At 44.7% G+C, this 15,353-nt stretch overlaps 1 protein-coding gene across 12 annotated transcripts in view; it reads right to left on the bottom strand.

Annotated features, from left to right (window-relative positions):
- Window positions 1-15,353, bottom strand: part of LOC140408768 (LIM domain-binding protein 2) — a 728,711-nt gene that overhangs the window by 284,087 nt on the left and 429,271 nt on the right. For 10 of the 12 annotated variants that reach the window (XM_072496432.1, XM_072496430.1, XM_072496429.1 and 7 more), the window contains one exon: window positions 1,788-1,890. In XM_072496432.1, the coding sequence (XP_072352533.1) occupies window positions 1,788-1,890 (103 nt within the window). Of the gene's footprint in view, window positions 1-1,787; window positions 1,891-5,201; window positions 5,310-6,537; window positions 6,646-15,353 lie in introns of those variants that run through there. The other 2 variants (XM_072496435.1, XM_072496434.1) reach the window with 2 other exon arrangements.

Consider the following 15,353-nt stretch of genomic DNA (forward strand, 5'->3'; position numbering starts at 1 on the left):
TTGCAGTATTTTTCTCACTGAAGATTATGTGGACTGGTCACTATATTTTACTGCCTCCTTCAAAGGGATAAGACACACTGATATAATTTCATTACGTATAGGCTCAAGACTTACCTCCAAGTTCAATAATGCACAAACACACAAGATACTGAGAGTACAATAATTAGAATTAAATTATACATTTAATAAATGACACATTGCAGCAAGACATGGACAATTTCCAGGCTTGGGCTGACAAGTGGCAAGTAACATATGCACCACATAGGTGCTAGGCAATGACCATCTCTTACAAGAGAATATCGAACCATTACCCTTGACATTCAATTACACTGCCATCACTGAATCCCCCACGATCAACATCTTGGGGGTTACCATTGACTAGAAACTGAACTGGACGAGCCATATACATACTGTGGCTACAAGAGCAGGTCAGAGGCTAGGAATCTTGCAGCGAGTAACTGACCCATCAAAGTCTGTCAACCATCTACAAGAAACACGTCAGGAGTGTAATGGAATACTCTTCACTTGTCTGCATGACTACAGCTCCAACTTAAGAAGCGCGACACCATCCAGGACAAAGCAGCCCGCTTGATTGCTACCCCTTCCACAAACATTCAATTCTTCCATCACCAATAAGCAGCAATATGTACTATCTGCACGGTGCACTGCAGGAACTCACTAAGGCTCCCTAGATAGCACATTACAAACACACGACCGCAACCATCTAAAAAGGCAAGAGCAGAAGGTCCCTGAGAGCACCACCACCTCGGGGTTCCCCTCCAAATCACTCACTATCCTGACTTTGAAATATTTTGCTGTTCCTTCACTGACACTGGGTTAAAATCCTGGCGCTCCCTCCCTATCAGCACCATGGGTGTATCTGCACCTCAGGAATTGCAGCGGTTCAAGAAGGCAAGTCATCACCCCACCACCTTCTCAAGGACAACTGGGGATGGGTAATAATTGCTAGCCGAGCCAGCGATGCCCACATCCTGTAAATGAATTTTCAAAAAAGTAGCTGTTTTGAAACAAAAAAATTCCAAAACCATGTAATTCTTTTTTGAATTGTGTAACAGATTTAAATCCATGTTTTAGATTGAAGTTGCAGGAGGAAAGGTTGTTTGGGCACCTCAGCATGGTACAGCACTGACAAAATGGAACTGGAGAACACAAACATTTCCCTAAACTGCATGGATGTCCATCATTTAATATAACAGCGAGTGTTGAGCCACCATAAGTTTTTTGTAATACGTAAGAAGAGAAGTTTCTTTGTCATCTCATAATTGAATACTTTTGGCATTTGGCTGAAACTGAAACCGCAAACTGGTTAGGTTGGTCGAGATAACGTTGGCACTCAAAGATTAGAATGCTCCATTCCAATGACTGACAATTCATTTTTTTTATATCTCAAATAAGCCATTCCAAACCCAAAAGCACTTAACTTACTTGGTTGCTGAACAAAATCATTAATTGCTTTTCCATAGACAATTATTAATTTTGATATGGGAAAACTGGTTCTATTTTAACTCTCATTTTGAAAATTGCACGAAACGGACATAAATTTGCTTAATGATATATGAATGTTCATGATTATCCCTTATCCACATTATAACAAAACTATAATTGTTGCATAAAGACAACAAGCAATGGGAGTAAAAGTATTAACATTCTGATGGTGGATCAAATGACTAACAGGCAGGTTTTCTTTGCCCTCAAATTTCCTATCTCAAAGAACACTTCAGAACATTGATACTAGTTAGTGTAAGTCAGACAAAAAGGCCTCTTACTGTATCTCTTTGGTCCATCTTCCAAGCAGAATGAAAGTGTTAATGTCGCATCATCTTCAAAAAACTCTGTAGCAAAGGCATCCCACCACAGGTTGTCGCTATCCTGCGGACAAAGAAATTTCAAAATGGGAACAATCAGTGCTGAGTATCAAACTGATTAAAATGGAATATAAAACTATATACAGAATATGCTCAATCTGAAGATATGTCATTTTGAAAATTAAAGTACTCCATTTTATTCACATTTCGGAGATAATGCAGTAAAAGGTATGCCTTCAATGTGTGAAGTGGTTATAGTTATGGAAAACATTTTCAATTCAACAATGGAGAACGATCATGGGTAGGGTAAGGTAAGGTAAAGTAGCCATAGTCCCAGATGACCATGACCTTTGAGGGGGAGAGCTGACTCGTAGTGATTTAACCTGAGGATCACCACACCTCAGGCGAGGGGTAAGGTTGAGAAGGCAGGCTTCATGAATAACCTGAGCCGTTACAGGATTTGAACCTGCGCTGTTCGCCTTGCTCGGCATCACAAAACAGCTGTCTAGCCAAGTGAGCTTAACCGGCCCCCATGGGTACTATAATGGGTATGATCTGTTCCGTTGAAATGCCACCCGAGTGGTGAGGATGAACATTTATCCCAATGTTTCCACTCTTCAGATCTCCCCAATCATTCACTGTTTTTCAAGGAAGGTGGAAATAACTCTGCACTTGTCCCAAAGGCAGTGAGACAGGTGAGATCAGGAGCTCAATTTGGGGAATTGCAACTTCAAAGATAACATTCTCCCATTTCACAATGGCAGTGTATCCACATTCTATAAACACATAAGTAGAATAGCTTCAAGAAAGGGGAAATAATGTTGTCACCAACCTGTAAAAAAAGCAGCAAATAATAACAGAACGATAAACCATAATAATCACAAGCTGAAAAAAGTGCTGATCTAATTGGAAGTTGAATTAAAGTTCACTCTTTACATTTGATATAGGCTATCCCTGCAGGACAAGTTTATCAGCACGCGGCCATTACGGTGCCACAGTAGTTAATACTCCTATCTCACAGCTGCAGGGACGCAGGTTGAATTCCGGCCTTGGGTGACTGTCTGTGTGGAGTTTGTCTGTTCTCTCCGTGTCTGCGGGGGTCTCTTCTGGGAATTCCAGTTTCCCCCCCAAAGTCCAAAGATGTGCAGGTTAGGTGGATTGGCCATGCTAAATTGACCTTCCGTATCCAAGGATGTGCAGGTTAGATGGGGTTACGAGGATAGTACGAGGGAGTGGGCCTAGGTAGGGTGCCCTTTCAGAAGTAATGTGCAGACCTGATGGGCCAAATATTCTCTTTCGGCACTGTAGGAATTCTATGGTTCTAAATCTGAAACAAGCTCATGCAGATTTTCTGAAGCAATGAACTAAGCATGCTGCTAGAGAGTGAAAGGAAGGATAGAAGTTTTTTAAAAAGGCAGAAGTGGAAGAAAAGCAGAAAGAAAAGGTGCAGCCACCAAATACTCAAAAAAGTCCAACACAATCTTGGACAAAATGGTTCTAATGAATGGGATCTCCACCACTGGGTTTCAATATTCACCATACTGGATGCAGCATATACAATCCACAGGATGCAAATAAGTGACTTATTTTGATAGCAACTTTGTCCCTTACCCCTCCCTCTGTCACCAAGGAGCAGAAGGGGAGCAATGTTGAGGAAACACCATCACCTCCAAGCTCCCCTCCCAAGTCAAACTCCAGCCTAGCTTGCATGTATATCAATGTTCCTTTACCACTCCTGGGCCAATATCTTGGTAGCTTTAATCTAACACAATTATGGAAGCTTCCATCCCCACAGTTCAAGGAGAAAGTCCAATATGACCTCAGGACAACTCAAGATGGGCAGTAAATTAAGTAATGCCAAGCTCAACCGCATCCCAAAAACAAATACTTAAAAAGTGTAAGCACTGTAAATTCTCAGCGCAATACTGACATTGTCATTAACTTTCTAAGCGCAGTGTATGAAATTTTATGGTAACATGGCGAAGTACAACATCTAAAATAGATTCAATATTTAGGGGTAGAGTTTCTGCTTTGGAAGCAGTCCGGGCACAAATTTCATTGGTTTTCCGAATTGATTTTATGGCTCAAGTTACTGTTTAGTCTAATTTGCATAATTATATGAATAAAATTGTCCATGTAGTAGCGCATTTGAGAAATGTTTTCGGAGTTAATACTTTTTGCATTAAAATGTGCGCCTAAATCTAAAAAAAATGTTTCATTTTAACAGCCTCATCGAAAGCCTGCAAATGAGTGCAAACTCACCATGGTGATTAATTTGATCTGGGGATGTGCCAGTTTTGTCAGCAGGATTCTAAATCTCGCATCTCATTTGCATGACCCGACGTTGAAACCTTCCAAAGTCAACAGGAATTACATGACAGCCAGCAGGTTAGAGTCAAAATTTGTGCCAAGTTCAACATCCCCAATACCATTCCAGAAAGTCCTCTTTGAGACACCTCTAAAACCTTGACATCCTTTCTAAAATATGGTGCCCAGAAGTGTACACACTATTGGCTGAGGTCCATCCAGAGATTTATAAAGGTTTAGTATAACCTCATGGTTTCTGTGCTCTACACATAAAGCCATGGATTCCACATGCTTTTGGCAACTTCATCAACTTGTCCTACCGTCTTTAAAGATTTGTGTGTATCCCCAGGTCCCACTGATTGTGCGCTCTTCCTTTAAAACTGTACCATATAGTTTATATAACCACCCTTTCTTTTTCTTTTCAAAGTGTATCACTTCACACTTTTCTGCATAAAATTTCATCGAGCTGTTGTTTACCCATTTCACCCACCTATGTCCTCCTGATGTCTGCTACTATCCCCTCATTGCTTACTACTTTCCTAAGTTTTGTGGAATCGGCAAATTATGAAGTTATCTCTCCTCCAACCCCCCCCCCTGCCCCCGCACCCAATTGCACATCAAAACAATTAGGTTTTGCACACGTACAGTTCACTATATCAAAGTCAGGAAAACAAATCTAGAAATCATGATCGGTAGGAGTCAATTATTAATCTGATGTTGAATATTAAGGCAACAGCATCCAGTATGATTCTTTCCTGGAGAACATGGGTACGTGCTATAAAACTTGCTCCTGAACAGCAACATACTTAAGCTCTCAATCTCATCCCAATTACATTAGACGAGAAGCTCGGCACCTCGCAGAGGAAGAGAAAGAAAATATTTGCCAGCAGCCAGCTCGGAGTAGCATTGGCTCACTCAACAGTTCACATCCAGAGTCCCCAGGAGAGCAAAGGAACCAGCAGGAAAGATAAATGTCATCTTTGTTCCTACCTCACAAGGAAATACCTGTGATAAATTTATACACTGAAAATTAAGCTTTTTATCAGCCTATTTTATCACATTACTTACAATAGTCGCAATGACATTAAGTAATATAAGTGTTGCCAGATCACAATATTTTGCTTCTCCTTCGATGGTCAGGGCAACATGACTTCTATTCATTCAGTTAACTACTATAATTCTTTGATTAACTTAACTCATTTATTCCACTGTCTGAGCACAGCAGATAGCTTTACAGTCCGATAATGAAATAATTAACTGCAGTGACACTAAAACTGATGTAACCACTGCAGAATATCTGACTGGTGTCCACACTTCACACATTCCTTCAGCCGTGAGAAAGACCTTCACAGCTCTTCTCACACTCATGGATCAACACTGTCCTCACAGTTAGTGATGTAATATCTAACTGAGCTAAATCATTTATTTGAGGTGGACTTAATGGAACACTGGATACGTAAATTTAAATATTCAGTGACTGAATTGGCTAACATTGAATTTTTGCTTCAATTCACTAAACTGATACAAGACAACAGCCAAATTTTTCTGAGACGACAACAGCCAAATATTTCTTTCAAAATTCCAAACAAAATGCCTTCAGGTGTATTTTTCCATTATAATCTCACCCTGGGCTCTAAATCTTCTTTTGATAACATGACTGTAAAATAAGCAGTCAAAATGAACAGAACCAAAGGCAACACAAAAAATAGTAGCAAGCACTTGATAAAAGTCCCGAGCAAGAAAGCGGGCCTCCTTCTGGAAAAAGAGAGTCTCGGGCGAGTTGTGATTTTGCGTTCAGTATACGTATCAAACATGGCTGCAGCAAACCTGCTGAAAGGATATTTATTAGTGTCAGTTGGCAGTCGGCACTTTCATGGCCTCAGCCCTATTCAATTACACAGCTCGTGAAGAGGTCTTATATCAGGCCAACTAGCATGAATGTCCACTTGATGACACCTGATAAACTGGTATTGATTTTCACATATCACCCGTGTCAAAATAATTTATAGATGTGTCAGAGCACTTTGTAGAAAAGATCACAGGAAGGCAGCCTTTAGGATTTATGAAAGGAATCCACAGGTTTTGATATGCACTGTAGTAAATAAGCAACAATCAGCAGGTACAGTCAATTCATAATTCAAAGGCATTTGCATGTTAGGTGGATTGGCCATGCTAAATTGCCCCTTAGTGCCCAGGGATGTGCAGGTTAGGTGGGATTACGTGGTTACAGCGATCGGCTGGGAGAATGGGTCTGGGTAGGGCACTCCTTCAAAGGGTCGGTGCAAACCTGATGGGCTGAATGGCTTCCTTCCACACTATAGCAATTCTATGGTTCTATGTATATCTCTTCCAAGAAAAGCAGTCAGAGTTCTTGCATTGAAACAATAATGTTTTCTCTGTTTACCCTCCTTACAGATGCTGCCAGACCTGCCAAGTCTTTCCAGTATGCTCTGTTCTTGCTCCTGGCCATCATATTGTTTCAAGGTGTTTTTGTTTGCTGCATCTCTTCAGCTGATGCGTTAATTTGCTTTTTTACAGTCTCAACTGTTTTCTTTCATTTAAAACAATTCCCATGGACTCCACCACCATATATCAGAATTACTTATTAATTCTGGTAATGTACAAAACATTCACTAAAATGGTTTACGTAAAATACAAATTACTAACTGAGTTTACAAGCATCATGACTAGACATCACTGCAGTTCACCCTGACCCTGGTTTTTCGCCCTCTACCCAAAACTGTCTTAAATCCACAAATGCATACCAAGAGGAGTCCAGTGAGGTCGAGTCATTCAGAAACTTAACACAACCCAATTGTTTGTAACAGGCAGATTTGGACAACTGACTTAGAGATTTATGAAAATATTTTTGTTCAGTTTTTAACATTTTATGCATTAAAAAAAAAGAATACCAAAAGAACCCCCACTCTACCAACCAACCCACCTATGTCTCGAAAAATAACCCCATATCTCTACCTTCTCGATGACAACTCGTCGTTTAGCAGCTGACAGCAACCAACTCTTTAAAATGCAGAATGAACAGACACCATCTCTTATGGAACCCCTCAATCGCCCTTAAATTGAACTTCACCTTCTCAAGATACAGGAACTCCATCAGGTCCCCCAGCCTCACTAAGGCACAGGGCGTAGAGGCTGACCTCCACTCCAACAGGACTCGCCTGCAAGCAATCAGCAGGGCAAAGCCTAAAACATCCACCATCACCCCCGTCTGCAGCTCCGGCAGGACCGACACCCCAAATATGGCCCCCAGGTGTCTGCGCTCCAAGTCCAAGATTGCCGACTGAGTGTTGAAAAAAAACCTCAAAAATGTCTCCACTTCAGGCAGGACCAGAACATATGCACATGGTTCGCCGTGCTCCTCCTACATCGCTCTCAAGTATTCTCCACCTCCTCAAACAACCGGCTCAACTTTGACCTCATCAGGTGAGCCCTGTACACCATCTGAACTGTATTCACCCCAGTCTCACACAAGGCCGAAGCATTCATCGCCCGCAACACCTCATTCTACAACCCCTCCTCCAGCGCCAACCACAGCTCCTCCTCCCACTTGGTCGCACCCCTTCCAACGACGCTGCAGCCTCCTCCAGAAACCTCCCAAAAATCGCCGAGATTAGCTCCCTTCCAGCCCATTCAGAAGATGGCGCCGGAGCGAGGCTACTCTCTGCGAGCTCTCCCCAACAGATCCACTTTTTACTTAACTTATACTCGTTCTAATCTTTTCCCTATTATGCATTTTCTTTTCTTCCCATGTACTTAATGATCTGTTGAGCTGCTCGCAGAAAAATACTTTTCACTGTACCTCGGTACACGTGACAATAAACAAATCCAATTCAAGTCCAATCCAATCCAATCCCATCACTGACAACACCCACTCCAACAATGAGGAGGGCGGCATCACCGGAAACGTCGGGAAAACCTTCCTGGCAAAATCCGGGACCTACATATACCTAAAGGCCTCCACACGTGGAAACCCAAACTTCTCCGGCAACTCCTCAAGCTAACAAACCGCCTTTCCAGAAATAAGTCCTGCGTTTCCATCACCACCACCCCTCCTCCCCCACCCCATCCCCATAACCTAGCATCCAATCTCGACGGCTCAAACACATGATTCTCTCGGATTGGCATCAACTCCGACCCCGCCGCTAATGTTGCCGGAATTGCCTCTATACGGTAACCAGCACGGTAGCCTTGTGGATAGCACAATTGCTTCACAGCTCCAGGGTCCCAGGTTCAATTCAGGCTTGGGTCACTGTCTGTGCGGAGTCTGCACATCCTCCCCGTGTGTGCGTGGGTTTCCACCGGGTGCTCCGGTTTCCTCCCACAGTCCAAAGATGTGCAGGTTAGGTGGATTGGCCATGATAAATTGCCCTTAGTGTCCAAAATTGCCCGTAGTGTTGGGTGGGGTTACTGGGTTATGGGGATAGGGTAGAGGTGTGGACCTCGGATAGGGTGCTCTTTCCAAGAGCCGGTGCAGACTCGATGGGCCGAATGGCCTCCTTCTGCACTGTAAATTCTATGAAATCTTCAGCATGGCTCCCACCGGACTATCCGAATATTTCCCAGGACAAACGTAAGCGACGCTGTCGCCCGCGCCTGCAGCCCCAACCCCCTAAACAAATCTGCCTCCATCCTCACCCACATTGCACCTGGCTCCCTACTCCAACCCAATTTCTGTCCAATAATAATACAACAAATTCGGCAGAGCCAAACCCCCTGACTGTCACCCTCTCTGAAACAACGTTTTCCGAAACGTTTTCCCAATCCTCGCCACCGTACCTCCCAGATAAACGATGAAATTAACCATTCCACCTCCATAATAACGCTTTCGGCAAGAAGACCGGCAAACATTGGAATATAAACAAAAACCGCGGCAAAACATTAATTTTTACTGCCTGCACCCGGCCTGCTTTTGACAGGGGGAGGTTGTCCCACCTCAACAGATCGGCCTTGACCCTGCCTATCAGGCTCATAAAATTCAATTTACGGAGCCAGGACCAATCCTGAGCCAGCTGCACCCCAGATACCTTAAGTGAGTAATTGTCACATGAAACAGCAATCCCCCCAAACCCGCTCCCACTCCTGGTGGGAGACCAGAAAGCACTCCCTCTTTTCCAAATTCAATTTGTCTCCCGAAAAAGCCCGAAATCGGGTGAGCAGCCCCATTATATCCCCCACCGTTGGACCCGGGTTGGAAATATACAACAAAAAGTTATCAGCATACAGGGACACCCTATGCTCTAGCCTCCCCTTCACTATTCCCCTCCACTTATCCGGGCTCCTCAGCGCAATGGCCAAGGGCTCCATCGCCAGCGCAAACAAAAGAGGGGACTTGAAGCACCCCTGCTTTATGCAACTAAAAATGTCCCAAATTCACCTCATTCATACGAACACTCGCCTTCAGTTCCTGATGCAACAACTTGACCCACACCACAAACTTAGGCCTAATCCCAACCATTCCAACATCGTAAACAAATAATTCCACTCTATTCGATCAAACGCCTTCTTCAGTGCCACCATCACATCGTGCTTCCCCCCTTCTGATGGGGAGAGCACCACGTTTAACAAGTCCATATGAGGACAACTGCCTACCCTTTACAAACCCCGTCTGATCCTCCGAGCCACCTGTGGAAGACACTCCTCCAACCTAAATGGCAACACTTTGGCATCCATAACAGGGATATTGGCTGATATGACGCACACTTCACCGGGTCCTTATCCTATTTTAACAACAACAAAATAGATGCTTGTCCCATTGCCTCTGGAAGCACCCCCTTAGCCACCACGTCCTCAAACATCCCCCACAACAGCGGCCCCCAGCCTATCCAAAAACCTCTTCGAAAATTCCTCCGGGAACCCATCCGGTCCCAGTGCTTTTCCCGTTTGCATATTTCCTACCGCTGTCCGAATTTCCTCAATCCCCACTGGCTCCTCCAACCCTGCCCGATCCTCCTCCTCCACTGTGGGACACTTCAGCCCCTCCGAAAACTTTGTCATATCCAATTCATCCCCTGGAGGCTACGACCGATGCAACCTCTTTTAAAACTCCTTAAATGCCTTATTCACCTAGTCTGGCGCAACCACGAGCCCCCTCACCCCATCCCGGATCTGAACGTCTCCTGGGCGGCCACCTGCTGGCTGAGCTGACCCGCTAGCAAGCCTTCTCTCCATACTTGTACACCACACCCTTTGCCCGCCTCACCTGGCGTACTGCTTTCCCTGTAGACAAAGGTCAAACTGATCTGTAGCTGCTTTCTACTGGCCAACAGTTCCGGAGTGGGTTCCTCGGCAAACTTCCCATCCACTTCCAAAATTTTGTCTACCAACTGCTGCCGCTCTTCTCTTGCCCCCTATCCACCTGCACCTTAAAACAAAATGATCTCGCCCTTTACCACCGCCTTCAGCGCCTAGCTAATTTTAGTTTATTCAAACTACATAGAATGACATGATCTTGGTCAGTAATTCCATATAAATTTCTCCTCCCCATCAAAATTAAACTTTCCCTGTTCTGCAGGTGTTTACTCTTACTGTGATGCAGCTCCACAGATGCTGATAGTTTTTCAGTAATTTAGAAAAATCAGCAATTCCTTATTCTTTTCAGGGAAGTCAGAGGGAAAAACCTCTATTATAGATGTTGGCCTTGGCCCAGTGGTAACACTCATGCCTTTGAATGAGAAGATTATGGATTTAAATCCCAGAGACCTGAGCAAGCTTTACTAACATTTTGTGAGTGCGCTGCTTCATCAAAAGTCCCATCTATTGGATCCGACGTTCAATCAAGGTCCCAATGTCCTTTTACCTGGATGTAAAATATTCTAATGCACTCACTATTCAAAGCACAGAAGACTTATCCCTCAGCCAACATAATCAAAAACAAATTAGTTGCTTGTTCATTTCATTGCTGTTTCTGGGGCATTGATGTGAACATATTATCTGCACATTTTCCCGCATCACAACAGTGACTACACTAGAAAAGAAAACGATTGACTGTGAAGCACTATGAACGCTTTGAGATTGCAAAAGGCACAATTAAAATGAAAGTTATGGGGTGGGGGGTTGGGGGGTCATGTGATGTGAGCATGGGAGTGACAGTGTTTTCGCAAGCTCCAGCTCTGCCCATCCATCTTTTGATTCCCAGTGCACATTTCAGATTTGTCTTTTCTTGGGTTACATGTCCTGTCCTATGTCCCAGGAACTGTTTGGTAGGTGTCTTTGCGAGTAAGAGCCGAGATATCATGCTAAAATCCTCATTTGTTCGTGGTGGTTCCAGTGGGTTGGGGTAGGGCCCCAACTGCAGCGTTGCAGTTGCTGTTGAGTGGGATTTCACCTTGGCGGTGCTGCGTCCATCAGATGATGGCTGCCAACTGAGATATTTTCTATGCTGAAAATCTTGGCTCTGTGGTGCGGGTCATCAGGGCTCACTTCCAAGAGTTGTGGGGTACATTTATGGAGGCGATAGAGGCGCATGAAAAGGTTCTTGTACTTGAAAGAGCAATTTCCCTAGTGGGCGCCCGCCTCAGGTTTGTTGAGATCCTGCTGCATGTCATCCATCCTGAAGGGTTCGGGAGAATGGGAAGGAGACTGAGCGGGGTATACCCCTGGGTCCAGCCCCTGGTGAGAGATGGTGGGGAAGTTCCCGAGTGAGTTTGTAAATTGGCTGCCATGTTTCAGTAACTTTGATTTGGAGGCTGGGTGTATCAGATTCCATGGAGCACAACGTTCTGTCTTCAGGGTCAGGAGTCAGTTTGGCCCACCGATCACTGGTCCTGCATTGTCTCCTGATGCTCGTTGTGAGGAGTCCAGTAATTCCACCCCTCCCCCCACCCCACCCCCCCCCTGGCTGGCACAAGCTCTAAGTTGCCTGGTTGCTGGTGCAATGGCATGGCGGAAGTAATGATGTCTCGAGTTTTGATCGTCGGAATCCTCGAAAGATCTTGAAGAGTGCTCGTTGATCCTGCTTTATCCTTGGCTTTGCTTTCTTTGTGCGAATGGGATGCTGTCTTTATCCTGAGGACTGCCCTGCAACATCTGTTATCCTGAACATTGCTCCCTGTTGATCATGGTGCTGTTTGCTTGGTGCTGTTTTCCTACAGGGGAGAGTGAAATATGGGTGTAATGGTCTCTACCGTTGGTTACCCTGATTTAGCAAATGGGATTTGTGCAGTTTCACTCCTAATTGTAATTATGTCTGATATTATCTTATAATCCCTGTGATTGGGGGAAGGGGGTTCTTCGTTATCACCAGCTGTCTCATTTAAAAGGAAGATGAGCTGAGCTGGAGCGGGGAGAGGAGTAGAAGGTTGGGGTTGGTAGGGTTAGTTCATCCTCACTGTAATTGAGGTCAGCCTCACCAATTATGGCTAATTCGTTTTGGTTTTTGTTTTAGATTTGAATTTAAGCTCGTCTGTTATTAGAGTAGACTGAAGTTGGATTGGTATTCGTGGCTGAGGGTTGAGATGAGAGGCCTTGGTATCCTTTATATGGCAGTGGTTACCATGAGTCGGTTGGGTGACGCTCCCTGGGTGTTTCTTTCATCCCTTTTTCATTTGGGTGAGCAGTGTGTTAGTCCTGGTTCCGGTCTAGCATGGTAGAATGGGTGGGGAGTCTCGGGTGACAGGGGGAGGAGTCCGACCTTCCCTTCCAGGACTCTCTGTTGGTGGGTGACGGTTTTTATTCTCTTGGACTGGAATCCCATCCTGGCTGGGGTTAGTGTGATTATCCTTTCTGTCCTTGTGTGAGTGTGAGTGGTTCATTTCCCGAGATGGGGTTGGGTGGTTGCAGGCTCGACGGGGTGTGGGTTTTGGGGTTGTGTGGGAGATCCTGGACACATAATTTCCTTCGTTTTCTTTTTAGACAGTGCTGGGCTAGGCCAGGCCAGGTCCAGCACCGTGTCTGGTTTCCTGTGGTCTGCGAGAATCGGAGGTACCCCCTTTTAAGGGGTGGTGGGGGGTGGGGATGGAAGCTGGGTTTGGTCCCCGGGTGCATGGAGATTTGGTGATGGGCTGAGTGCTGTATTTAGTAGACATCCTGTTTTCTTCTCTGGTATAAATGTGATTTTCCCCATACTGACTGCTGGCTGGCTCTCCTCGCTGGTGAGTCACAGGAGACTGCCCGACAAGTTGGGCGAGCGGGTTGGATACTGATTCCCTTGTTCTTTTTTTTATGTATGGTATTACTATGTAACATTTTTGTGTCAATTTCTAAAATGTAAAATCCTAATAAACGTACTTCTTTAAAATAAAAATTAAAGTTAAAACGGAGGGGCTCAACAAGTTATGTTAGATGAACATTCATAATAGAATAATTCTGTATGCAATGAAGAATTAAGAGACTTGATGATCTGAACAAGCTTAATTCGCTCTATATTTTATATCATAGGTGAGTTTAGAAAATGAGCACTGCTAGGCTCTTATTCCACGAAAAGCATCCCAATCAACATCAATCCTGTATGCATCCACATCACATGATGTATACACACATATGTAATTTTCTAATAGGATCATGTTAAGACACTGATTTACTTTTAATCTCTTTAGTCTGCAGGACACATCAATGATCCAATATCAGCTAACTTACAGCCATGATCATCCTGACTAGTGTACTTCCATACTAAGGGCAATTTTGGACACTAAGGGCAATTTATCATGGCCAACCCACCTAACCTGCACATCTTTGGACTGTGGGAGGAAACCGGAGCACCCGGAGGAAACCCACGCACACACGGGGAGGATGTGCAGACCGATCCGCACAGACAGTGACCCAAGCCGGAATCGAACCTGGGACCCTGGAGCTGTGAAGCAATTGTGCCATCCACAATGCTACCGTGCTGCCCTTAAGAACAACTAAATCTACACTATATCATTTTACCGTAATCCATGTACCTATCCAATAGCTGCTTGAAGGTCCCTAATGTTTCCGACTCAACTACTTCCACAGGCAGTGCATTCCATGCCCCCACTACTCTCTGGGTAAAGAACCTACCTCTGACATCCCCCCTATATCTTCCATCATTCACCTTAAATTTATGTCCCCTTGTAATGGTTTGTTCCACCCGGGGAAAAAGTCTCTGACTGTCTACTCTATCTATTCCCCTGATCATCTTATAAACCTCTATCAAGTCGCCCCTCATCCTTCTCCGTTCTAATGAGAAAAGGCCTAGCACCCTCAACCTTTCCTCGTAAGACCTAGTCTCCATTCCAGGCAACATCCTGGTAAATCTCCTTTGCACCTTTTCCAAAGCTTCCACATCCTTCCTAAAATGAGGCGAACAGAACTGTACACAGTACTCCAAATGTGGCCTCACCAAAGTTTTGTACAGCTGCATCATCACCTCACGGCTCTTAAATTTAATCCCTCTGTTAATGAACGCTAGCACACCATAGGCCTTCTTCACAGCTCTATCCACTTGAGTGGCAACTTTCAAAGATGTATGAACATAGACCCCAAGATCTCTCTGCTCCTCCACATTGCCAAGAACTCTACCGTTAACCCTTTATCATAGAATTTACAGTGCAGAAGGAGGCCATTCGGCCCATCGAGTTTGCACCGGCTCTTGGAAAGAGCACCCTACCCAAGGTCAACACCTCCACCCTATCCCCATAACCCAGTAACCCCACCCAACACGAAGGGCAATTTATCATGGCCAATCCACCTAACCTGCACATCTTTGGACTGTGGGAGGAAACCGGAGCACCCGGAGGAAACCCACGCACACACGGGGAGGATGTGCAGACTCCGCTCACTATCCACAACTCCACCAATCTTCGTATCATCTGCAAATTTACTGACCCACCCTTCAACTCCCTCAGCCAAGTCATTAATGAAAATCACAAACAGCAGAGGACCCAGAACTGATCCCTGCGGTACGCCACTGGTAACTGGGATCCAGGCTGAATATTTGCCATCCTCCACCACTCTCTGACTTCTATCGGTTAGCCAGTTCGTTATCCAACTGGCCAAATTTCCCACTATCCCATGCCTCCTTACTTTCTGCAGAAGCTTACCATGGGGAACCTTATGAAATGCCTTACTAAAATCCATGTTCATTACATCTACTGCTTTACCTTCATCGCTCCTCAAAGAATTCAATAAGACTTTTAAGGCAAGACCTACCCCTCACAAATCCATGCTGACTATCCCTAATCAAGCAGTGTCTTTCCAGATGCTCAGAAATCCTATCCTTCAGTACCCTTTCCATGACTT

Source organism: Scyliorhinus torazame, chromosome 3 (assembly GCF_047496885.1).
Source record: "Scyliorhinus torazame isolate Kashiwa2021f chromosome 3, sScyTor2.1, whole genome shotgun sequence".
Lineage (NCBI taxonomy): Eukaryota > Metazoa > Chordata > Chondrichthyes > Carcharhiniformes > Scyliorhinidae > Scyliorhinus > Scyliorhinus torazame.